Source organism: Ochotona princeps, chromosome 1, assembly GCF_030435755.1.
Source record: "Ochotona princeps isolate mOchPri1 chromosome 1, mOchPri1.hap1, whole genome shotgun sequence".
Classification (NCBI taxonomy): domain Eukaryota; kingdom Metazoa; phylum Chordata; class Mammalia; order Lagomorpha; family Ochotonidae; genus Ochotona; species Ochotona princeps.
In genome coordinates, this window is record NC_080832.1 from 113065745 (window position 1) to 113091706 (window position 25962).

At 57.9% G+C, this 25962-nt stretch overlaps 1 protein-coding gene across 3 annotated transcripts in view; it reads left to right on the forward strand.

Moving 5' to 3' along the window:
* The window catches only part of GRM4 (glutamate metabotropic receptor 4), a 90740-nt gene that overhangs the window by 35927 nt on the left and 28851 nt on the right, over window positions 1–25962 (forward strand). For all 3 annotated transcript variants that reach the window (XM_058664369.1, XM_004590278.4, XM_058664378.1), the window contains exons 3-4: window positions 5033–5249; window positions 24442–24577. In XM_058664369.1, coding sequence (XP_058520352.1) covers window positions 5033–5249; window positions 24442–24577 — 353 coding nt within the window. The remainder of the gene's footprint in view (window positions 1–5032; window positions 5250–24441; window positions 24578–25962) is intronic.

Here is a 25962-nt window from a genome sequence, read left to right on the forward strand (position 1 = left end):
TTTGCTACTGGAGGCTGTCCCTGTGTTGCCCTCAGAGTCTCTGTGCAAAACTATGGATGTGTGCATGGACCCTCCTGTGTTGGGATGGGCTTTACATTATAGTTACGAGGGTGTGTGCCAGAGAGCAAATCCCAGCTCTGCTGTGTGACTCTGGGAAGCTGCTTGTCTCTCTGTTCCCCAGTTTCAGAGGAAATAAGCCAACTGCCTTAGATCATCCTAAGACGGAAGGTGCAAACCACTGTGAGCCCCTTGGGGCAAGTGCTTGACCCTTAGGAAGTGCCAGCTTTTATGATGTGTGTGTATGTGTGTGTGTGTGTGTGTGTGTGTACACGTGCTTGTGTACACACATGTGCATTTAATTTAGTTCGTACCAACCCAGCCTGTGATGAGTGTGCACGACACTCCTAGGATGTCGGTAGAGATGAGCAAGGATCATTCTGGCTTGCCTGGAGCTGGAGCGGGATTCTGGGTCTGTTGGCATGGGATGGGGGAGCTGTGGAGCCTGGGCACCCCCTTGCCATGAGGCTCTGTGGCCTCTGAGGCTCTCACACCTTTCCTGGGGTGGCTGAGGGCTGGCTGCAGCCTTGGCAGTCACCATGGCAGAGGGTCTCCATCAGCCCCAAGCTTGGGCCCAGAAGCAGCAGGCATCGTCTGCCTGCAGCTCATTGGCCAGGGCCTGTCCTGTGCCCCCGCTAACCCCAGGTTCCCGGAGTGGAGGCTGTACCTGCAGTCGGGGAGGCAGAGCACGGCAGGGTTGGTGGACTCCAGGGGCCGCAGGCCGTGTTAGCCGCATGCATTTGTTTATGGTTTATCTGCTATGCCATACACCAGTCTCCTCACCCACCTTTTAAAACATTATTTATTGTTTGAAAGTCAGAATTACAGAGACAGAGAGATCTTTGATCTGCTGGTCCATGCTCCAAATGGCTGCTGCAGCTAGGAACTCCATCTAGGTCTCCCACATGGGTGCAGGGTCCCAAGCACTTGGAACACCCTCTGCTGCTTTCCCAGACACATTAGGAGGGAGCTGATTGGGAATGGAGCAGCTAGCACAAGAACTGGTGATCATATAGGAGCTGGTATTGCAGGCTTGTTGGTTTATTCTTGCTTGTTTTCCCACCAGGGTATCAGTTCTACGAAGGAAAGGAAGCAGTTTGCCTCTGGCAGGCCCACGATTATGCAAAGTCCGTCATGGCTTCCCAGGAAGCCATAGCTAGGGGCATTAAGTGCTGAGTGACCAGAGTACCTGGGAGTAAGAAGGCTGAGGGCAGGGCTGGCTGATGGTACTGGAGCTTAGGCTGGCCAGGGCAGATGGGCACACAGTCAGGCCTCAGGGTGGCTGGGTGCTTGGGGTCGGGAGTTGGCGGCCGTCATGTGTCTGTGGGGTAGAGTGGTGGTGAGGCCAGGTCATGACAGGGTAGCCCTGAAGTGCACTTACAGGTGGCCTGAACTGGGTTCCCACCAAGCGCATGGGGCAGGCGATTGTTGAGGGGAGGCATGGGAGTGCTGAGGTAGCCTCTCTCCCCCTCTGGAGCTTTTCTTAGTCCTTCCAGAGACCACCCAATTGTGCTGGCCTAGCCCCTTCCCAGGTAGCTCCTGCCCAGGATGTGCTCACTATTTCCCCCAGGCTGGGCTGGTTCACGCTAGTCCTCTTGGTAATCAGGTGGGTGGGGAGGGGGTTGGATGTGAGGCCTCTGTGCAGGCCATTGCCATCACTGTTGCCTTCTGCTCTGGAACCTTGAGGACCCCTTCAGAGTCAGGCAGGGCTGTGGGCTGGGGCCAGCCCTGCTGCCCTTTGGGGTCTTCCGGTGCTGACCCTCTGCCATGTACCCCTCTGGGGCTGCCCCTCCCAGCCCCGCACCCTCTTGACCCTGAGTTTCCCTTTGCACAGCCCCGTGGCTCCTCTTCGGTCCCTGGCTCTTTGCTGGTGCCCTCTGTGCTGTGTCTCTCCGTGAGTGCTCCTGGCCTTCCTCTCCTGCAGTGTGCCTGCCACCTCCTGCTAAGCTGCCGGGCTTGCCCCTGAAAACTCCTGTTTGCGGCAGAGGCACCATTCTGGCCTCCTGTGAGGATCTCCCTGTGTGGCCTGGAAGGACCTTCCTTGCCTGGCCAGGGAAGCTCCCATTTGTACCTCCCTGGGCAGCCCAGCCTGGCCCCATCTCCTTTCCCTAGCTGGCCCCACACTCCTGGAGGGCCTCCCTGCCCAGGGCCACAGCTCTGGGAGTCTCCAGCCTGGCCCACGAAGAGGCGCTCAGGAGCTTGCTGCAGCCTGCCGTGTGCCCAGCCCTCTTGAGACACAGACCTGCCCAGTCCTGCTGAGGTTCAAGGTGGGGAGGGTCGGGGAGAGGGCGCTGGCAGCTGTGAGCACAGATGCTCCTGAGCCCTGGGTCTCTGGAGTGAGGACCCACAGGGAGGGGGCGCCAAGGGCTGGTGGATGGGCAGAGCCCGTGCAGGCTGTTCTTCCACCTCTGCGCTTGCGCTGTGCTGCACGATCTTGTGCAGCTTTCATGTACCTGAAAGCAACACTGCCTTTTATCTGGAAAGGAAGTGGCTGATGCTGAGAGCCAGTGTGGAGGGCAGGGAGCCAAGTAGCTGTCGCTGGAGCTTGCTTCCACCCATGTAGTGTCCCTACTTCCTGGGAGACATGGGGCTGCTCTGGGTGGGAGGGAGGCTGAGCTCTGCCTGCAACTGGCCTAGCCTGGGCTGGTGACCAGGTGGGGGCTCTGGGGTTCTGGGGCCTCAGTTTGTGGTGCCCCCAGATCTCCAGAGCAGAGTCCCGCTGAGGTTGTGGGTGTGTCCTGGAGGGATGTCGGGGAGCTCTCTCAGCCCTTGCTGCCCCTTCCCATCTCCCTAGGGCTTTCCAGGGTTCCTGAATTCAGTCATTCTTGGAGCCGGTGACCCAGCACCAATTGTGGACATCTCACGTGTGTGGGTTGCTGGCCAGGTGGGATTGGCATGGGGACAGACTGAGGCTTGGAGCACACAGGTGCCAGGGCACATTTGCATATGCAGCCACACCTACCTACACACTTATGTGTGTGAGCTTTTGCACAGGCTATTTCCTCTGCCTGATACACTCTCCCTCTTAAATCCATGAAGCTGCCTCTGCTGGGGTCTTGACTTAATGTCCAAGAAGCCCCTCTTGTTCCTTGTCTTCATTCCACTGGCCTGTTTCTCAGAGCCCCTCAGAGGCAGGTGTCTGCCCTGTTGGTCCCAGAGCCAAGGTCACCTGTAGGCTGTAGTGCTCAGTGGGCATTCTTGGGGAACATGTGGATGGCTGAGACTCAGGGCATGCTCCAGTAAGTGAGCATGTGTGTGTATGCACATATACACAGTCGTGTTTCAGAGCTATCACCACTGTTGCCCAAGCCCGGAAGGAAGCTGCTTTTGTCTTTTACCATGAAAGGGGGGAGAGAAGGAAAGAGGAGAAAAAGGGAAAGAGAGGAGGGAGAAGAGAGAAAGGAGGGGAAGAGAAAGAGAAGGGGGAGAGAGAAAAAAGAAACAGATTGGAGAGAGAGCAAGAGATGGAGAGAGAGGCCTATTTATGTGTCCCCTCCCTACCTCACCCCTTCTGTAAGCCTGAGGCACTCCTGGGTGCCAGCTGCAAATAACTTAGAATCACCTAGCACCTTAGAACCTGCTCCTCCCCAGGTGGTGTTGCCACTGTGCACAGAGAGCGTTGACTGATGTTGGGGTGGCACAGTCTGGGCACCTCTGCATGCCACTCCTGGCCTGTGGCATCCCTGCAGTCAGCCCTGCTGCCTGCACTTGATGATGTGAGAGGCTGAGCAGACCTGGGTCCAAGGGTTCAAGGAGGGCTGCCTGGAGGAGGAGAGGACATTTGAACTGGGCCTTTATGCCGAGGAAGGATCTGCATGTGTGGAGGTAAGTCCATGAGCCCTGGGTAGAGAGGAGGAAAGAAAAGACAGGTGTGGACCCAGTGGAGACCGCCTGAACTGGGCAGGTGCTGTGGGATCTCCTGGCTCTTGTCTCAGGGGGGTTGGATGTGAGTATGTTGTCCCCAGCACCGAGAGCAGTGTGGAGTGAACAGCAGGTGCATGGTGTTGGGTAGTGAGAGTTGGAGCAGCTGGCGCCGGGGTGGGCATGGCTGCCTTCCTACCCTTTGGCTGCGGCTGCTGTGGCTGTGGCTGGGAGAGGAGCTCTCTGAGGAGAATGTAAATAGAGCGTCCCCTCCCTCTGTGCCGGGCTGCAGACACAGCAGAGGTGAGGAGACTTGACAGCCCCACATCTGGCCAGGTTGTGATGGTAGTCACCTGCTGGGACACCAGACAAGTCTCCCACTCTCCGGCCCCATCCACCCCTGGGACATCCTCCCTGCCCCACCCCTGCACTCCAGGCTGGGGCCTTGGAGAGCGCATGTGTGCTTGCATGTGACCTGACAGTGACAATGCTGTGCCTATGGAGAGCACTGGGAATGGGACACAGGTTGTAAGGAGAGGGGACTACTTGGAGAATACCCCACCCCTGGCTTCCTGGGCTTCCCTCTGTGGGGATGGAGGAAGGGTCTGGGGGCAGGGCCGAGTGGGAAGTCTGAGCCCCTGGGGAGCTGTGGGGATGGGGTCTCCTGAGTCATCACAAGAGGGGCTGCCTGGGCATGAACCCTCACCATCCTCACTCCCAGTCCCCAGATTGAGCCAGTCTGACGGCAGTTGGGACCTTCCTGATGGAGGCACCCGGTAACTCCTTGTGTGTGTGTGTGTATGTATGTGTGCGTGTGTGTTGTGTATGGAGTGTCTTGGAACATGGGACTCTGCATGGTCAGCTTGGTTAGCAGACATCCTAGGAGGGGGAGCTGGATGCTGTGGGGCCAACCTCACCCTGCTGGGAGGGACAGGGTCCTGGAGGGCAATGTCAGAATCCCTTCTGGGGCCAGAGCTGGGAATTTGGTCTTTTCCTCCAGTTAGGTGGGGCTGGGGCCCCGCAAATGCTGCGGAGTCTGTGGGGAGGGGTGGGCCATGAGGGGAAGTTGGCGTATAGAGGCACCAGCCCCCATCCGCACCCCTCTTCCTCCCAGATCCCCCAGATCAGCTACGCCTCCACAGCCCCTGACCTGAGTGACAACAGCCGCTACGACTTCTTCTCCCGCGTGGTACCCTCGGACACATACCAGGCCCAGGCCATGGTGGACATCGTCCGCGCCCTCAAGTGGAACTACGTGTCCACGTTAGCCTCTGAGGGCAGCTATGGTGAGAGTGGCGTGGAGGCCTTCATCCAGAAGTCCCGCGAAGATGGTGAGTCGGGAGTCAGGCCAAGGCCTGGGGCTGCCTGTCGGCCCAACAGTTGCTATGGGCCCTGTAGGCCCGAGGTGGATCCCCTGTAGGCCCCAGTCTTATCGACGCACTGGAGTTTGGTCTGCCCATGGCCTTGGCACACTCCTGTGGGTGCACTGCGTATAGGTGGGGGTCAGAGACATCCACATCTTGGTGGGCAGGCTGACTGCTGTCTTCCCAGGTGGAGGAAGGGAAATGGGGAGGCGGAGACTGACCTCAGGGCAGCGAGCTGTAGACCTCTGGCCAGGCCGGTTCTCGGGCTGGGATCTTGGACCGGGATCTTGGACTCCCAGCTGAAGAGGGTCAGAGGGGCTGACCCTGGTGGCTGGGCTTCTGTGAAGACGGGATCACTGTGGTAGGGCTGGGGGAGCTCAGCACACATGATGCCACAGACTTAGGCACCCATTGCTGAGCTTAGGAGTCCCCCACTGTGAGGCAACAGAGTTTACACTTGGTGAGCATGAGCAGCACCTGCAGGACCCTGGGGTCTGTCCAAGGTGTAGGTAGGGTTGAAGGGCAGTGTGGCAGCCTTCCAGGGTTGGGGGTCACTCTGTGACCTGGGTTGGGTGAGCCAAGGGGGAGCTACTCAGGGAAGCTGTGAGGCAGAGGGTGACATCCCTGCTGTGGGTGGTGGGTACGGCGAGGTACCCTGTCTTGTCCCCCATTTCCCCTGAGGCCCTTGTCTGCCCAGCTGCCCTGGCACCCTCACCATGGGGGATGGTGTCTGCTGGCTTCTACCTGCGTGGCCCCAGAACTCTAATTGCTTTCCTGAGGTCTGTGGAGTATTCTGAGGCCAGCCTGGGTAGCACCCTGCAGGCATAATCCTGTCATAAATCTGGGCTAAGCCCCTTTAATTGTACAGCCGAAGCTGCTCCGGTGCCCGCAGCCCAACGGAGGGGGAGGCGACATCGGCAGCGGGAAATGGGGCAGTGCTGATGGATGTCCGTGGCCCCAGTTTCTAGCTTCCAGGGCCAAACGGGGGCTGCTTGCACCTCTGGATAAGCTGGTGACTGCCCTGGGACCCCAGATGACAGTGCCAGAGCCTGGGGCCAAGGTCACCTTCCCTCTGGCTGCCCACTCATCTTTTCCTCCTATGTTCTGCAGAGACACAGCACTCCCTCTGGGCTGCACCACCAGCCCCTCCCCCTGCTTGGCAGCCCCAAGCCTCCCACACCTTTTGTCTTCAAGGTGCCATCTCCAGGGTCTTGGCATTTGGCCCTTACCCTAAGGGATGTGGAAGCTGCACCCAGGACCCACAGCACCCTCCCTAGGTACCCGGCACCTGCTGTCCCTGGTGATCCTCTTGCTCCAGGAGGAGGGCACTGCTTCGTCACGTCGGACAGCACAGGAGGCCGAGGCACACAGCGGCCTCAAATAGGCCCAGGTCCTGCAGTGCGCTCCTTCCAGGTGGAGCCGGTGTGGGAACCCGGGCCTGGACCTCTCAGCTGTTTCTGGACCCATGTCTCCTCTCTGCTGCCCCCTGCTGCCCCCTCACTGTGGCCGCATGGTCCAGTCCTGGTGCAGGTACTGGGGGAAGCAGGAGGCACACTGCGCCATGCCACACCACCCTACGCCATGCCAGCCTGGGGAGACATACGTGCTCCAGGCCTGCAGGGCAGAAAGAAGGAAGGTCTTTGGGTCATTGTTTGCATTTTCCCAGCACCTTATCAGGTATTGGGGAGTTGGAAAAAAGGAACTTTACTCAGGATTTTAAGACATAGGCCCTTGCAAGCCAGAAAAGTAGAGGGGCAGCTGCTGTGCCAGGGCCACCTTCTGAGTCCTCCATTGCTACCTGTGCCAGCTGCACTGCCATCTACCCTTGCCTCCGCTTGCAGTGAAATTTGGTTTGGAGGACTGTCTTTAGGCCGAGAAGAAAAAGAGAGAGAAAACCACACTAGAGCTGGCCAAATTGAAATCAGAATTGAGCGGTGGGTAGAAAGAGGCCGCTGTACCTTGTAGCCTAATCCCTGTGAAAGATTAAAGATGTCTTTGGCCGTATATTGTATTGATTCGTCCTCTGAAGTATAAATCATTGGTGAGTTGCTCGGAGGAGTGCCAGGGAGGGGAAGGCGGGCACTCGACCTGCTGGGCATGCACACTTGGAGTTGCAAGAGCCAGGCTGGCGTGCTACCATGTCCTGACCTTCAGATGAGTATAATTCTAACTGTTTGACAGACAAGAAAACTGAGGCAGGACAGAGTAGGTCACTTTCCTGACAGCTGGGAGGGACAGGTAGCTCTGTCCTCCAGGTGGGCAGCCCATAACTGGCACCTAGGATGGTCTGGTGCTGCCCAGGCCACTGGGGCTGTCATAGGTCCTGGTGATGGCTGGTGAGAGCGGGTGCGTATTTGGTTTCTGTTTTGCAGCTGAAGAGCAAGGTCACAGGAGTGGCTGTGTATGGTGAACAGGTCAGATGCTGTCCAGTAGACCTGGGCTTTGGCCATGCCACTTCCTGGCTCTGGGGTCCTTTGTCACTTAGTCTCTCTGGGTTGTGGTCAGGAAGAAGCAGCCTTCTGGCACCTGCAGTTGGGAGCTTGGGATGCATGTGGATCCCAGCCAGTCCTGGGCTGACCTGGTGATGCTGCAGGATGTGTCCAGGGCAGAGGCAGGAGGACAGACCCCTAGAGTCAGGCCAGCCTACTCTGACAGGCCAGCAAGCTGAGCTTCTGGGGGTGGCCAGGGCAAGATGCATGTGGGAGTGGGGGAAGGGTGTGTGCAGGTGCCTTTCTGGACAGGTAACTGGCAGGCCTGCCTTAGCAGGGGAGTCCAGGCCTGTGGCTTGTGCAAGGTCGGGGTTGTGGATGTATGTATTGCATGTGCGTGCTCAGTGGCCCCCCTGCTCCCTGCTGAGGCAGTGTTGGGCCTGGCAGCATTGACAGGAGGCAGCATAGCCGGACTGGATTAGACATGCAGAGCAGGCCCCGCCTGGGCTCTGGAGATAAGGCCAGTGAGTCACTCCAGTGGGAGGGCAGGAGGCCAGGGGTGGCATTGATGTAGCTGTGGCAGTGCCTGCTGTGCCTCCCACCCAGCGTCCTGGGGGCTCTCAGGGACTGGGGTCTGGAGTGCCAACTTGGATAACCAACCATCTTTCCATATGCACGGACCTTTGGGGAGCTTCAGTTTGCTGCACCAGGCCCCCATTGCACATGTGAGGAAAACCAAGGCATTGGTGCCAGCCTCAGGCCTCTTGAAAGCACTGGGGTTGGCATTCAGCCACCCGCCCCCCCCACACCTGGGTGGGAGATGGGAGTAGCTGGTCGCGGTTGGGGACATCCCTGGAGCTGTACTGAAGCCCAGGCCTTCCCACATGAACTCACCAACTGCTCATGGCTTCCTCACTGCCCGGCTAAGCCCAGGCTCATTAACTGCCCTGAGGCCATGCAGCTGGCAGCTGGCATCAGCATCAGATTCCAGCAGGTGTATCCTGCTAAGTGGCACCTACTGGGGTACATGTGACAGCTCTTGGCAGGGGCCTCTCCTTGGGGTCACCCTGAAACTTTGGTGCTGGTTCTCTTGGGTGGGCACACCTAGGCCTATGCCCCCCTGGGGAGGGAGAGGGAGCAGAGCGGGGCAAAGCCAGATGACCTCTCTGAGAAGAGGCAGAGGACACGGGGCGGGGGAGGCTCAGGCCTGCCCTGTGGAGGACATTCTGTCCCCCACACAGCAGGGAACGTCTAAGTCCTCTGGGTTTCCCTAGCCCCCATTGGCATTCCGGAGGTGCTGGTGAGTCACGCTGCCGCTGCTGCCTCTGCACTGACCTGCAGCTCCAGGCTGAACATCAGACCTGCATTCAGATGGCCTCTGTCCCTGCAGCCTGGGGAAGGAGACCCCGGGCTCTGGCTGTCGGAGGTGGCCCCTTGCCCAGCCAGGTAGGGTGGTGCTCTACTGAGCTCATCTTTCTCTGGGCTGCCAGGCAAGGAGACACCTGCTTGCTGAGGATGGCCAGTTGGAAAGAAGAACTGTGTCACCCAGAAGGGCTGGCACTGTGGCTGCTTCCACGAGCCAGGGAGTGCAGGTTGGCCCAGGGCACTCACAGGACCCAGTAACCAACCCCTCCTACCCAGATGTGCCTCCAACTCCTTCCCTTCCACAATGCCTCCTTCTGTTCCCACCACAGCAGCCTCCTCATTGGTCTTCAAGTGCCACGCATGAGCCTACCTCAGGGCCTTCGGCATGGCTGGATGTCCTTGTAGCTCTTGTCTTCACTGTCACCTCTGCAGACAGACCTCTGGCCAGTTGCTAGCACAGCTGAGGCTAGAGCCAAGAGCTGGTACCGCAGACCGGGTCTTCCACGCTTGGGTGGCAGGAACCTAAGCCCTTGAGCTGTCACCACTGCTTCCCAGGGTCTGTGTTGTTGTGAAGCTGGAGTCTGGAGCTGGGGCTGGGAATCAAACCCAGGTACTGCAGTGTGGGTTTCAGGTATCTTGGCGCCTGGCTGATGGCCCACTCCCTGACCACCCTGTCTAACCAGCCCATTTCCCAGCCTGTCTCTCTATTCCCTGCATGCCCGGTTTCCTTAGAGCAGCCGTCCAGCATCTGTCAGCTTGTGGTCCATGTAGATAGAAACTTCTGCCTGTCTTATTCTCTGCTGCACCCCATGCATCCAGTGTAGCTCCTGGTGCATAGTAGTTGCTCAAAAAATGATTATCAAATGAATGATTGATTGATCACAAAATTCCAGCCCCTAGCCACTCACTTTTCAGTTATCCGTCCACCCCCTGTGTTGGAGAGCTGTGACTTCTGGCCTGCTGGCAGGGTGGAAATCTGTGGAGTGAGGTCATGCTGCCTTGGGACTCCGCCTCTTTCCTAGTGCTACCCCCACCCTCACTCCATACACTAAGGCCAGAAATAATCTCCCAGAAGCGACATTACCTGTTGGCAACTGCTTCAGGGTGAAGTGCAGGTTCAGTTCCTCTCATTCCCCACTGCATGGCCTTTATCAAGTACTTCCTCCCGAACTGTTGCCTCCCCTGGACCAGGAGGGGAAGGGGTGCAGCCTTCCAACCCCTTGGGTCTCCCAGCTGGCCTGGGCTTTCTGGGTTGATATTGTGCCTGCCAGGTGTTCAGCTCCCATGTGAGAGGAGACAGGCATGGGTCTCTCCTGGTGGACATGGCAGAGGTCAGTGCACAACCAGGCCTGGCACCTGCCCTGCCTGCACTAGGTGACCAGAGAGCTCACCTGAATAAGTTAGCCAAGGGCTATGCTGGTGGGTTTGTTGTTTGCAAAGAGATACACCTAGGGCCCCTCTGTGGCCAGGCCATCACACAGGGCCTAGTGAAGAGGAAGGGAAGGGTATGCCAGGTGGGGATCAGCAGGAGCCTGGAGGTGGGAGCAGACGGGGCAGATGGGACCTGCTTAGGGGTCTGGAGTTGGTGCCAGTGGCCACAGGGCAGGGAGCAAGGTGGGGGTGCTTGGGTCAGTTTCTCTTGGGCCAACCCTCTGCTTTTTGGCATTTGGGGTTGAATCTGCTTGATGGAGGGGGTGTATATTAATTAGCGCCTGCCTTTGCCACCTGCCATGCCCAACTTGTTTGGGGTGGGGGTGGTGTCGCTGCCCAGCACAGCTCAGCGCCACAGCCTCCCCTTCCTGCAGGCTGCCCTTTCCACTTTCTCCTGAGCTGGCAGGGACAGGGCTTGTTGTATCAGCCCAGGAGCTGCAGACCTGTCCCTTGGCCTCCTACCCTCACTTCAGGCTCCCAAGGTCAGGGTGTCCTCCCTCAGGTTTTGCAGAGTAGTCAGTGAGTAAACCCCTAGGCACCCCAGTTCCCCTGGGGGCCTGGCCCTGGCTTGCACTGTCTGGCTTCTGCTCTCTTCCATAGATGCTGATGTGGGATGACCATGTTAGGCATCTATGGCAAAGGCCCATTGGCACATGCCCCTCCACTGTTCTGGCCCATCCTGAGAGCACCCTGAGACACTCGCTTCCACCAGAGGATGCTGGGAAGGGGATCCCTGCAAGGCCTCCTGCATTAGATGCCGCATGGTCACATGGTGGTCCTTCTGGGTCTGGTCTTGAGGATGCCGGGGTGTGTGGAGCCTGGGGTATGAGACCTCGCCACCATCATGGAGTGAGGCTGATGCCGGCCCAGGGTGCTGGCACCAGGAAGCAAGGAGGAGCCCTGTGCTGGCTTCAGCACCGTGCATCTGTGTGTTAATGGCTTCCACACGCTGTTCAGGGAAAACCTCGGTACTCTCCTGCCAGCTGCCTCCTGGGGTCGCTGCACAGGGACCCCGGCAGCCCAGGGCCTGGTTTGCTTTGCTCTCTGACCATGCCTTCTCCCAGGAAGTGCCCCCCGCCCCCCCCGGTGTATCAACCAGGATTCCCTGAATTCAAGGCTCATCGTGTGTCCTATTCTTCTGTCACTCTGTCAAGGGTAGAAGTGAAGTAAGCCTGGTGTGGGTATGCCCCACCGAGCTACAAGGCCAATCACATGCCGGCTGGGTCTCCTGGCTGAGGCTTGGAGATTGGCAGGGTGGTGGCATTAGCGTGAGTACCAGTTCAGGCCTGGCCTGTTCTGACCCCTGCCTTGGGACTTTGTCTGACTCCCTGGATGTACTGGCCTGTGGCAGGGTGCTGACGCCTCTCGATTTGGTGAGTCCCTTGGGTGGGCAGGTGTCATGGGTCCTGCTGCTTCACGCTTGGTGTGTGTGTGTTGGGGGGACATCTCCCTGTGACTCAGCATTAATGCATGCCCAGCCTGTCACTGCTGGACATGCTCCCCTGCTCCTTGGTCATTCAGTCTCGTGGGAACATCGGGAGGAGGAGGGCCTGGGCCACCATCACAAGGGCCCACGAGGGAAGATACCCCCACTCCCACCTGCTGCTGCTTGCAGCCGTGCAGCCGTGCAGCCGTGCAGCCTAGCCGTCTGACACGGCCCTCCCTGTGGCATGCGGGAGAGTCCAGATGCTGGCCAGGCGGCTCACACTCCAATCCTGGCTCTGCCGCCACCAATTGCCACCCCGGGATAGTCGCTTCAGGGCTGTGCCTCAGTGTCCACTTTTGTCATATCAGGGCATGAGTAGGCCCACCCCCTCATACCTCCCCTGTGGAGTCTCTGGTTTCTTGGCTTCTGGTCCTACTGAAAAGTCTCTGCCTGTCTGGACCATGTTTCCTTCTAGATCATCCTCTTGCCCCACTGAGGTCACCCCACAGCCTGAGTTTGCTCTCAGAGCACACAGGTCTGTGTCCCCCGGGCTCCATGCAGTTGGAGTCCTGCCCAGTAAAAGCCCCTGACCTACTCACCCCCAGCTGGGCCTTGGCCTTGGCCTCTGTGAACCCTCTGCACATGTTTGCTGCCTTCTGTAGCCCGGCTGGCTGTAGGGAGAGGAAGGTGGAATTGAGGCTGCAGGGGACTCTCCTTGAGGAGTGGTGTTGGTGTTTGGGGAGGGCCTGTCCAGGGGAGGCGGAGGAAGGGTGGCACTTCCAAAAGGGCCAGTGGCTGGGGGTGCGGCCCCCCAGGCCTGCCAGACTTGGGTGTCTGAATACTAACTGCTGTTCTCTTTGGCTCTGGGTTCCCGTTTCTGTCAGATGGGATAGTCTGGGTTTTGTCAGTCATTGTTAGAAATGACCAAACAGCTGAGTCAGCCATCAGAGGTGCCCAGCAGGGGCCGGAGGCCAGGAGGGCTGCCTCTCATTGCAGACGCTTGACCTCTTCTTGATTGGGGGTCTCTCCCCCCGCCTTGTGACCATCTTTCCTCCCTCCCCAGTTCCATGCCGCAGTCTGTTCTTGCCCCATTTTGCTGCCCATAGAATGCTCACATGGATATTCTATGCAAATTCTCATTTTTAATGAGGCAGAAGGAAAGCTAACGATGTCTCAGGCCCGAGGGAGGTCTTGGGATGGGGCGGGTAGGGAGGAAGAAGCAGGACAAAGTCACAGCCAAAAGTAATGCAGAACGAGGAGGAGAAGCTAGGGAAGACAGACCCAGGGGGCTGCGAGGGTCGTGGACAGGGGCAGCAGAAGTCACTGCAGGGGCTGGGGCAATGACACAGGGCTGTGGAGGACAAGGGTCTGGCTTGCGGGGCTGGGCCTCCTGATCTGTAACGGAGGGTCTGTGACCTGGGACGTGCGCTAATGAGACCAAACACACAGAGTTTATTCAGCTGTGCTGTGTGGACTTGGAGGCTGTGGAGTACTGGGAGCAGTGTGTGTATGGGACAGAGAGGTGAGAGCGGGACAGGAGGAGGCAGAGGATGGTGCAGAGAAAGGGCTGGGACAGTCAGGAAGGGCAGGGGCAGGAGGTGGGACAGCAGCTCCCTGCTGTCCGTCCACTCACTTCTTGGCCCTTCACGCCTCAGCCTCCATTGTTGCTAGTAGATGGATGAGCCACCAGGGCCGGTTGCTCGTCTGTCCTCCCCCAGGCCCTACCCACGATGTTTTTGACAGCTCCTTGCCCAGGGCTGCTTTGTGAGTCAGGGAGCACCCTGTGCTGGCCGCATGTCCATCAGCAGTGGCTGTGTCCCCGGAGGCAGGGACTGTTGGGCACGGAGGCATCTGGTCCAGTGAGTCCCATTTACTGTGGTTTTGGACACCCAGGGAAGGAGCGACTGGGAAACACACCCAAGTGAGGTGAGACCAGGGTTGGTTCTACAGGGCCTCAGGTCAGGGCTGGGGAGTCTGCAAGTGGCCCCAGGCAAAGAAAGTGAGCAGGTGGGACAAGAGGCGCCAGGCTGGGTAGGCTGAGGCTTGTGTGGCAGGACTGGACCTAGCCGGTGGAGTTGGGAGAATGGGACTAGGGGTGCTCTGTGGCCAGGTCTGGCTGCAGCCTGATGAGGCTGCACCTGCCCCACTGTCTCTCGGGCTTGAAGCCAACTTGGAATGGTGCCTGGGCAGTGGGTATGAGTGGCACCTGCTAGATGGGCTGTGGGGAAAACTTTGGGCCCTAGTTTAGATCAGAAAGGAGCTCCAGGATGGGCACTCCCTGCCTATTTAGAAATACACTTGGCATTGTTACAATAACTTGGGTCTCTGTTGCCCCTTAATGCCCAATGTCCTAGGATGTCCCTTGTGTGACATGGGGCCGTCCTACTCTGCAATGTTGTCTTAGCCCAAGGCTTGCTGAGAACTAGTGATGCTCCTAAACTTGTATCCAGGAGCAAGGCTGGGAGTCCCCATCCCTCTTTCCCAGGTGCCTCATGTCCCCTCTCTTCGAGATCTGGATAAGCAAGGCTGGGCCCTGAGAGCAGAGGGGAGCCTGGGCCAGTTCTCAGGGGCTGGGGTGGGCCTTTCCCTGGTCAAGGTTGCATATGAGCCCTTACAGGAGCCCAGCAGTTTCTGCTTCCCGAGTTCCAGGCAGCCGTGATCTTTCTAGAAATGTGATGCCAGGCTGTCTGGTGCTCACTGCAGAGACACGTCCCCCTTCCCCTGCTGTCTCCACCTTGGCTGATGGTTGCTCAACAGGGGGTCTCTGTCCTTGGGAAGGCCTGGCAGAGTTCTGGGATCTCCCTGGTTACTGTGGGAACAGGGGTTGTTCTTTGTCACCCCTTTGCCCAGTCCCTCATCCCTGCGCCCTGGCCTGTAGAGGAGGGGTGAGGGATGGCAGAGCAGAGGCATCCAGAAGGCCTTCACTACCCAGTGGATGCTTGGGGGCAGGCGGGAGTCGTGCTTGGCTTGTCTGGGTAATAAGATCTTGTCTGGGTAATAAGCATTTCATTTTGCTTGTCAGTTTCCGCTTCTTGGGGACACAGACTCCTAAATATTTCATCCTGACTTGTAGCTTGCTTGTTGCCAACTGTCCAAGCCACAGGCCTGGCGGCTGGCCCCCAATGCCAGCCCCTTCCTCCTGTCTGTGCCTCTGCTCCCACACAGTGGGGGGTGTCTCTGCCACTGGCCTGTGATGGGTCCACTTTTTCAAGTGTGCGAGGCTGGCAGATAACTTTTCTGGAAATGAGGTCTGGTTCAATATGTGTTAGTTAACTCTGCTGCCAACAGGGCCCTAGGTTGGCAGGGACTATTCCTCTAGAGAGGCCTGCCCACCAGGCTTACAGTGGTGTCAGACAGTAGTTGGTTCTTGCTGAGTGCGCTGTATCCCGGGCCTAAGCATCTAGTGCCATGAACTCACTAACACTGCATCCTCTATTACCAGGATGTTGAGTCTTTGGTCCACAAGCCACACAGTTAAGAAGTGGCGGAGCTGGGAGCCCTGGCATCCCAACTCCAGCTCTTACCCTAAAGTAGGTGCCATGGGGGTGTGGCAGAAGGGGAGTGAGGGGTGTGGTGAGTGTCCCAGTGAGTAGTCATGAGCTCTGATGCAAGGAGGAGCTGGCACAACCCCTGGAGGAAGGAGAGGAGAAATTGGGCTCCTAAGCTGGGTGGAATCCAGCAGATAGAGAAGTGGGAAGAGCACTTTTGACAGTGAGACCGGCACTGGTGAAGGCCGGAGGGCGGGAAGGTGCTGGCTGGGTTGGAGATGGTAGTTGTGCTGGGTGGAAATGCAGAGGCAGGTGTGTGGCTGCAGAGGGGATGGACAAGCCAATTTAGGACCTCTTTCTCAGGTGTGTCCCTGAAGCAGGAGACCAGTAGGATAGAGCTGAGTTCCCTGTGTAAGTGGCCTCTGGTGTCCCCAACCACACTGGAGTTTCCCAGCCCTGGTCATGGCCTAAGGTGGGGACAGAGCTGCCTGGTCAGCTCAAGGGCCCAGCTTGCTGCAGCCCTACCTCACAGTCCACAGGCTGGAGCAGGGGTTGACCTTGGCAGAGGACACTGACTTGTCAGGTGCACCTTGGGTAGGCCCATTCTCTCTGGCGCACCAAAATTGAGAAACAGGTAGACTTCCCTCATGCTGGGGCCTGGCTGGAGTGGAGCAGGGGCGGGGCCTCTTGGAGGGACTGGAGTGGACCTGGAACCGACCATCTCCCTGTGCCCTGCTGTACGTTTACGCCCAGGTTCATCTTCGTGCTTGCCTCTAAAGGCTTTCCTTCTCTTTTTACTTTATTTCCTGCTTTTCTCGCCTCAAAGGTGTTTTGCCTAAATGGGTTTGTGTTAAGATATTAGGTCGATCACTCAGCAGATTTCCTTCTGCAAGGAGTCTAGCATGGTGAATAATACGGCTCTGAACTGTGCTGTCTGCGCTGGCTATCCACCCTCCAGCAAGAGGACAACCTAGCTCAGCTTAGAGGCTTGGCAGCCTTGAGCTGCCCTGGCCTCTTCCCAGCCTCCCCAGGGCCTGTTCCTGCTCCTGGCCCCCAGCAGGCTGGGCCTGCATGCTGCTGGCCCAGCTTGTCACAACCTTGGTTTGTCTCAGGGTAGTAGCCACCATCCCATTTCAGATGGGGAACTGTGAGGTCAGAAGTTTGGGCACTTGGCTGCTATCAGGAAGCAGAAGGTAGAGATGGGACATGGCCCCATCTGTGTCTCCCTGTGCCACTCTGGGCCAGCTCTTGCTGACTGGGTCCCCTTCTTCTGCCACATTGAGCCCTGCACCCAGATCCAACCTTGTTTCCCCAGCAAGGCCAGAGCTGGGCATGAATGGGGCCTGTGAGCAAAGGAAGGGGGTTCTGAGGCTTCCTCACAGCCCTATTTGGGCACTGGGCCCAGCTTCCCTCCCTGCTGAGGACTTCTCAGCATCCACCCCCTGATCCTCAGGGTCGGCCTAGAACCAGCAGCAAGGGGACGAGTGTTAGTGGTGCAGAGGTGGGCCTCGGTGCTCAGGAGGTTGGGAGTGAACTGGGGATGTCCTATGTGACAGGCTTGCAGGTGCACTGGGGTGTCCCCTGGGGAGACTCAGCCACACTCGAATTGGGAATTAGGGGTGCTAGGTGCTCTGTATGTTTGTATGGATGCCTTGTGGCTGGGTGTGCTGGGATGAGGCCTCAGTCCTTGTGGGCTTGTGTGTGGTAGTGAGGCTGGGTATGGTGAGTGTTCTGTAGTATAGTGTGTGTCTGTATGTGTGTACATGATTATATGCGCTGTGTGTTTGTGTGCACGTGACTATGTAAGGTGTGTGTGGTGTGTATATGACTAAGTGTGTGTACGAATGTGACTGTGAGTTCTGTGTATGTGTGTGTGTGTGCATGGTATGTATGTGAATGTCTGCAGCGTGCATGTGACCATCTGTTAAATGATGGAACCACAGAGGGCTGCTGTGTCTAGGTGTGGTGTACATGTGGTCATGTGTGTACTTGCATGCAGTGTATATATGATTACGGAGTTGCATGTCTGTGAAATTGCATGTGGCTGTGTGTCTAGTATGCATGTGACTGGGATTCTGTGTCTGTGAGATTGCATGTATCTGTATGTGGATGTGTGTATGCGTGTGGTGTGTATGTGACTGGGGTTGTGTGACTATGTGGCTGGATGACTGGTTACATATGGCATGTGTGTGTGCCTGGTGGGCCTCCCATGACTTGCCTGCCTCTGTGCCTGTGTGATAGTATGAAGTGTGTGTGTGTGTGGCCCTGAGCCCATCCTCCTGGTATATGGCTGAAGCTGTGAGAAGCTGTCCCTGGGCTGCCCAGGTGGTGAGAACTGTGGCTGGTAGAGGGGCTGTGTCTCAGCATGAGGCTCAATGAGAGGGTGGTGGTGGATGGGATGAGGTTTTGTGAGGGTGCATGTTGCTGTGTGTGCATGAGTGTGTGGGGGACCTGGGAGATGGCAAGGTGCTGGGATCCTTTTTGAATCAAAGGATGTGTCCTGCCTGGGACTGTCCCAGGACCTCTGGGCTGTAACCCTGGTTTTGCTGGGCACCCTGAAGCTGGGTGTGACTCGGTGGAGCACTGTCTCTGGTCTCCAGATCTACCAACCTCACCAATCCTGGGTCCCGATGCAGCCAAGGAATGACCTGTTCCCTATCCTTGAGCTCCCCCCCACCCGCCACATGGATGGTCGTGAGGGAAGAGCTAAGAGCTGAGTGCAGTGTATGTCCAGCGTGGCTCAGGCTGAGGCCCACTGCTGTGCGTCAGGGAGGCCCCCAGTGATACTGGGGCGACTGCTTCCCTCATTGTCCTTTAGCACCTGGATCCAGGGGGCTCTCCCAGCAGGCCCACTGCCTCCCACTTGCAGCAGGCAGGGTGACCTAGCCCCAGGCCCTTCTCTGGTCAGCTGTCTCGGCAGCAGCTGCTTCACCTGCCTAGTTCACACTTTCTGTACTCAGTCATCCTTTGCATACCTGTTTCCTGAGCATTCCTGGCAAAGAATTTACATCTGGGTAGAAAAACAAGATCCCCACAGGAGACAGGGTACCCTGAGAAGGTTGAGTGTGTGAGGCACCCTCCGCGGGCTTGTGGCCTGTGCTCCATGGCCATGCTGGCTTCTGCTGCCCTGGCGTGCCCACCTGTCAGGCACCGTTACCCGTTCATCCAGCAGGAAGCTAGTTCTCAGGGTCCTGGGCATACAGGTAGACCCCAAGGAGATAATGACAGCCAGGGAAGGAAGGGTTGGCCAGAGTGTCGCTGACGCTCCTGGCTGAGGCAGTAGCTGGTATATAGGCCTGTTGGGGGGTGGGGGCTGGTGTAGATGTGGTGGAATGTGGAGTCCCATGAGGATGGCAGTAAGGCTGATGTGCACACACACAGGCCTGCATACATACTGTTGGGAGCACACACACATACACGCACACACAGGCACACATGCACTCTGTGGGAACACACACACACAGAGGCATGCATGCACGCTGTGGGAAGCACCACAGGGCCAGAGCAGGGCTGGAGCAGAGTAGATAGGGATGGTGCTGGGAAACAGGCCTGAGCTGCCTGTGGGCTCTGTATGCAGCCCCAAATGGAGCTGGAGCCAGCCCCTCTCCCCTGTAACCTGGAGCAGGTGCAGGGCAGCGGCATTTTCCCAGGGCCTGGGTGTCCCTCGTCCCTTAGAATGCCTTTCTGGAACCCACCAGTGCAGTTCTGTGTATTTAGGCTCAGGCATAGCTCTGAGCTGCAAGCAGAATGAGCCCATACCTCTCCCCACCCCACTGAGTAGCTCTCTGGGGTCCCTCTGGTGGTCCAGGGGCTGCTGGCAGCCTCCCTTATCCCCCTCCTGCATTTCTGCAGGGAGCCTTAGGAGCCTGGGGGACCCCTCCTCTCCTATTCGTGGGTTGTGTGGCTCCCCACCCCCACTCTGCTGCAATTTGCTGCCTTCACATTTTGCCTTAATGTAGGTTTTTCCACTTGATTTCCTAGGGTTTGTCTTTCCATTGTTTTTCTCTGTTTTTAAATTTAAAAGGATTAGAAAAAAAAATGAAAAGTGAAAGAGGAGCCTGTTTTGTGCTTGCCTCCAGGCCCTGCTGCCCAGGCTGTGAGGGGTCAGGCCCTGTGCCCCTGACCCAGTGACTGAGGGTGCAGACCGCAGTGACCAGGCCGAGTTCTCTGGAGGAGGCTGGCTCTCTTTCCTGGTCTGGAGCCCCGTGTTCATCTGCTGCAAGGGTCACAGCCAGCAGCTGGAGGGAGTTCACAGGGTTTGCCCAGGCCTGGACACTGCAGCAGGAGGGGGCTGGGAAGGGAGTCCTACTGGGAGCTGTGGGCACAGTGGCCTGTCTTGGCAGCTGAGCCTCTGGCCTGAAGGCTGGCAAGGGTGAGCCTCGTGGGGAATGCATGGAAGAGTGAAGTAAGATGCTTTGGGAAGTAGGAGCTGGCTGAAGACTCAGGTGATCCCAGTGTTGGGCAAAGGCAGGCACCTGCCACATGAGCCTGGCCTGCCCAGGCTGAGCGCACCCGGTGGGCACACCCCACAGGTAGGCATACCTTGCAGGTTGAGGGTGGGTGGGTGGAGTTTCTTCAGACAGGCTGAGTATGGAATCCTGACTGCGGGGTCCACTAGGGCTGGGAGAGGAGGGCCTGGTGTGTGGTATGGGGCTCACAGGGGCCTGCCCACTTCAGGCTGGAGGGTGGGGAAGCCAAGCACAGGTGTGGTGGGTGCCTGAGTGGAAACCTAGTCCTCTAGGTGCCTCGGGGAGACGCCTCAGGCGCGAGCAGTCCCAGGTGGCTGGGCTGTCGGCAGAAGAGTGAGTTCATTTCAGCAGCGAGCCTCCCTCACTTGGTGGTGGGAATTAAAAGTCAAAGCCAAGTGCTCTCAAGGCCTGGGTTGCAGGCGAGGCAGCAGCTGCCTGCCTCTTGAGCTGCATGTTATCTGAGCCTCCTGCTGGGGTGAAGCCAGGTGAGGTGTGGGGGCGGGGGAGGGTGTAGCCCCTAGAGGTCCTATGGCATCTCCCACGACCCATGTCCTTCTCTGCACTCATTCCCAGGTGTCTGCTGGGCATCCCCACCCAGGCTGTGAGTTGGAGGGGGCTAGGGTTCTCACAGCAGCACCCCAGCACCCAATGCCAGGCCAGGCACCCGCCTGGTACTTCTTGGGTGAGGGAAATATCTACTGCTTCAGTGAAATGACAGTAGTGGTCGGTGTACCACACACACTGTTATGTGTACACCACACTGCGGTCCCCAACCCCTGGCTTAGCTGCCTACTTGACTGCTCCTCCTTCTGGTCTCGCCGCCCTACCTGGACTGGGAGTCCCTGAGGATGGATCTTCCTTGCTACAACTTCTCAAGGACTGACCATGCCAGACCCTGGAAGGGATGGGGATGTGTTAGGGAAAGGAAGCATGGTTGAGAGGGCACACAGGCCTGTCCTTGGGGAGTATAGCCAGAGGCTGATGAACCCACAGACCACCAGCCCGACCTGGGGGATTCTGGCCAAGGTGGGCTGGGCACACATGCCACGGGCATCAAGGCTGCAGACTGCAGAGGACCACAGGTTCATTGCTGGGAAACCTTCCATGCCATGCTTTCAAAAAAGCAGGTGCCTGAGGCCTGGGGGAAGCTGAGGGTTCCCATGTGTCCCCGAGGGAGGGCTGGCCAGGGTATAGCTTGCTTGTCCTCAGGAGCCCAGTGGCTGGCAGGAGGGGGCAGCACTGACCAGGGTGCAGGGAGACAAGCAGCCAGCTCCCCAAGCAGTATCCCTCCTTTGCCCTGTGGATGCTGCTAGTTCTGCAACATCTGTGTGGACCCATTTCACAGAGGAGCCAGCTGAAGCTCAGGTGTGTCCTGCCATGTTCTCCAACCAGCAGTGCCCTGGGCAACTGGAGCAGCCCTCTGCTGCTTGGACTCTGGCTGGATGTACCTGATAGTCGCATGTTAGAGTCGTTTCTGAGTCTGATCATGTTTTCAAGAAAGAAAACCTGGCTTGAATGGGAGCTTCCCACCGTGGAGCCCTCCTCCATCCCAGTCCTCTCATTTATAATGTATTTTTCTTTATTATGTTGAAAGACAGACTGATAGAGAGGGAGAGATCTCTCACTTGCTGATTCAGTCCCCAAATGCCTTCAGTAGCTGGGGTTGGGCCTGGCTGAAGCCAGGAAGCTGGAAGACAGTCCAGGTGTCCCTCATGGGTGGCAGGCACCTAAACGTTTGGACCATCCCCTGCTGCCTCCCAGGGTGTGCATTAGCAGGAATCTGGAATGGGGCATGAAGCCAGGAATTTGGGCATCCCAAATGGTGTCTTAGCCACTGTTCCAGTCGCCTGCCCCCTTATCTTGGAGTCAGCACGACTCTGAAAGTGATGAGTTCCCTGCCTGGCCTTAATTAGTCCTTCAAGCACCTGTTGAACACCTCTGTATGACAACCAGTGTCCTAAGTGCCGGTGAGAATGCAGTGGTGAGACAGTATCTGCCTCCCTGCAGTTTTTACTTATGTTTCTGGACATGCTTGTTTTCACATAATAAAACGTGTATGTCACTTGTACACACACAGGCCCTATTGGGCTGTGGCTTGCTCCATTCAGGTGTGGGTCTGCAGGACTCATCCTGCTGATCTGTGATTCATCGTCATAACCACGTCACAGCCCGCCGGAGGGACTCAGTGACTGGATCTCCGGTTGTAGTGGTGTCAGGGCAGCACCACAGTAGGTATCTGGGTGTGCTCCTGTGCCCATGAGGCATGGCGTCCTGGAAAACATATGCAGGGGAGGTGGCTGCTGCAGGCAGAGCCGGCCTGATACTTCCCTGGAGCTGGACTCTGCCCCAGCTGCTGTGTGCCTCTGGACTTGGCTCCATCCCTCTCTGGCCTGTCTTCCCCCTTGGCAGGTTGCTTTGGCTGCCTGGCCATGGCATTGGCTGTGCTGACACATGGGTGGCAGGAGCTGCAGGGGAATGAGCATGGACTGGGGAATGGTGGGACACCTAGGGAGCTGCCAGGACTCCAGACTGTGGTTTCATGGCCCCATCCCCAAACCTGGGGGACAGGGAACACTGTAGCCTGTGCTGAGATGGGGCACGCTTATTCCCCAGTTTGTGGCCTGGTCTTTGACTGTGTTTGTGGTCTGGAAGGACTCATGGCTTTTCAACATGGGCCTGGAGGAGCAGCATTGGGGAAAGTCTGAAAGCATGGCTTGGGCGTTGCTGAACCCCTCCGCCTCCAGCACTACGAGTCCCCTGTTGCACCCCCCTCTCTCGGGGTTGCAAGAGTCTCAAGCCTTCCTGAGGCCACACGTGCATCTCCAGTCCCTTGTGCCTGTCCATCCTCGCTGACCCAGCCTTGGTCGCCAGCCTTGCTGCATGGGCACAGCCAAGCCTGCAGGATAAGCCTGCAGGAGTGGCCGGGTGGGCATAACATGCGGGTCCGGATCCCTCCCAGGAGCTGCTGCCCAGAAGTGTTACTTAACCTCACAGCTTCTCCCTGGTGAAAGCAATTAGCTCCAGCCCCTGCCACCCCCTCCTGGAGCCCAGCAGCTCATCCGCCCCCGCTGGCCCCTCCCAGCCCAGCCTCTTCCTCTTGTCCATCTGTCTCCCCAGATGGGGGCCGAAATGTTGCAATTGGCCCACTTTCTCACTGGAAAGAAGCCATGTGGAGGGCTTAGCTGGTTGCTCAGTGGCTCCTGGTCTCTTGCTCCACTGCTTCCTTCAGCCCAAGCTCTTGGGGACTGTGCCTTTTCCAGTACTTGGAAATTCCTGGGTGTCCTACGAGAGACCTGAGAAGGCCGTGTGTGTGTGTGTCCATGGCTCCTGTGACCCTGGTCCCAGCAGGGTGTCCAGTATGGAGCAGCCACTCCCCAGTTCCTGATGGGCATGCCTCATTTGCCATGCGCTGCCCTTCTGAGACCTGGTCTCAGCCTCATGGCTTTGGGCAGCCTTCTGTGGCTGCCACTTTCCTACTCCTGGGGCTGTGCGTGGGTCCGTACAGAGAGCCTGGATGGCTCCAGCCTGAACCTAGAGGCTGTGTGGAACTGCAAGGGTGGCCAGCCAAGGCAGCTGCCGGGCTGGAAAGGATCCTGTGGGCCGTGGGAGCTGGAGGAGGGCAGTGAGGGGAAAGGAGAAGGGCCGTGCTTTAGGACTGGGGGCTGGTCATTTAGATGCATGCCCCTTCTTTTCTACCACCACTAGGGGCCTTGGCATCTTGTTTTCTGTTTTTCCCCTGCCCCCATCCGATCCCTCAACTTCCTGCCATGCGTCTGGACCACAGGAGGGCAGAGGACTGTGTGGCTTTGGAGGCTTTCCTCGTCTGTCTACGGCAGCAGCCATCACATGTGTGTTTGTGGTGTGAGAACATGTGGGGCTTAAAGCCCCAAGGGGCTGCTGTGCCTGGAAGCACTGGACAAACACGTGTGATGAGAACAGGAGCTGCTGCTGAAGTGTAGGGGCACCCAGTGGCTCTGATGGCTGCACAGCCTGCAGCGGGTCTGGCCGCATCGGATGGCTGTAGCCTGCTGCCATGCACATTGCTCTTACTGTCTCATGGTGGGAGGAGGTGGATGTGGGGGCGCTGGTGGGGTGATTGCCATACAGATAGTCCGCCTCCCCTGAGCACTCTCTGTTGGGGGCACAGTGCTCTTATACACATTAGCTTACTCCTTCCATGTCAGCCTCTGATGTGGGTGATGCTATTGTCTCTGCTTTCATGAGTGACACAGTTGAACAGAGAGGTTCAGTCACTGGCCTGAGGCCACGCAGCAGGAAGTGGCAGAGCTGAGATATGAAGCCCAGAAACTGGTCCCTAAGTATGATGAAGTCCTGCATCTTGCTGCCTCCAGTTACTTTTGGGGTAAAATGAGCAAAAAGTACTTAAGTGGCATGTCCAGGGTCACCAGCCTTCTTGACTATATACGCCCTTACCCCTGCCCTTGGAGGTCGGGGATCCAGGGCTGGGGGTCAAGTCCCGCGCTGGCTCCTGATGGGGCATCCCTGGTGAGGAGGCCCAGCTGACCCAGGCTCATGGTGCCCCTCCCGCAGGGGGTGTGTGCATCGCCCAGTCGGTGAAGATTCCACGGGAGCCCAAGGCCGGTGAATTTGACAAGATCATCCGGCGCCTTCTGGAGACCTCGAACGCCAGGGGTGTCATCATCTTTGCCAACGAGGATGACATCAGGTGAGGGAGGGCAGGTGGCTGTGGAGTGATCAGGTCAGCCTGACCCCACCCAGGAGGCAGAGGTGGGGTCGGGAGGGAGGGTGTGAGCAGGGTGAACCTCCAGAGTGTGCCCATTGCCTCCTCCCTCTCTGCATCCTACCTCCCCCCCATCCCCGCCCCCAGGGAGGGGCTGGCAGGCATTTCAGTAGAATGGCCTTGGAGATAGACCTAATCCTGCTCTATTACCTCATGCCAATTCTTTCACCTCTCTGGGTTTTTAGAGCTCATGACAACTGCCTGAGACCTGAAGGTTGAGTGGGCAGAACAGGCTTGGAGCTGGGTCTGGTGGAGGTGGGTCCCAGGAATTGCTGGCTGTCCCTCAGCCCATCCCCCTTCCTATAGTGAGTTCTGGACCATAGGTCTGGCCCTGGCATGGTCACTGGCACCATCACCTGGGCACCTCTGAGTGGGAGCAGGTAGACTGTGTGCTGGGACCCTGTGCAGTCTTCTGTGTCCTGGGTCAGACACTCAGGTGCTTGTGATGGCTGGCTGAGTGCCCTTTCCTATCTGCCTGCCTCCTCTGGAGCTCTCTTAGCACTCTGTCCCTGAGACTGGCTGACAGGGAGACAGGCCAGGCCTCAGAAGCTTTCCAGTCTGAGAGAGAGGGACACAGATTCATCCTTAGGAGTCCCAGTGCCCCTGTCTGAGGTAGGGAGACACAGCCCTGTCCTCATGAAACCCTGGTCTGAGCGGGGGAGACATAACTCCGTCCTCAGGGAACCGTGGTCTGAGGGGGAGACATAACTCCGTCCTCAGGGAACCGTGGTCTGAGGGGGAGACATAACTCCGTCCTCAGGGAACTCTGGTCTGAAGGGGGAGACACAGACTGGGAGTCCCAGTCTGAGGTAGAGACACAGCCCCGTCCTCGGGGAGCCCCAGTCTGAGGGGGAGACACAGCACCATCCTCAGGGAGCCCCGGTCTGAGGGGGAGACACAGCCCTGTCTACAGCAGCCCTGATGCCTGAGGCTAGCTGGCCTCTTTTCAGGAGAGACCCCTTTTGAACTGCAGTCTCTGTTCCCCCACTCTGACACTCCCTTCCTGCACCCCTGCTCTGCACCCTGTTCAGTGTTGCTGCTTAGAAGGGGCCTGCATGTCAGAGGTGGAGTGAAGGGCTGGTCCCTTATGGCGAGCAGGAAGTACCTGGGGGAGGGCAGGAAGGGATTGTGCATGTGGCCTGGCAGGTGCGGGAAGCGTTCTGGGAGAGGGGGCATTTCTGGGAACCTACATGCGTTTTCAGACGCGAACAGAAGTAAAAATAAACCCCAGTGACGTGGCAGGAGGCTGGCTGGACACTCTGGCTGGCTGGGACTGGTATTAATAGGGTTGTGGGTGTGTTCTGGGAGGA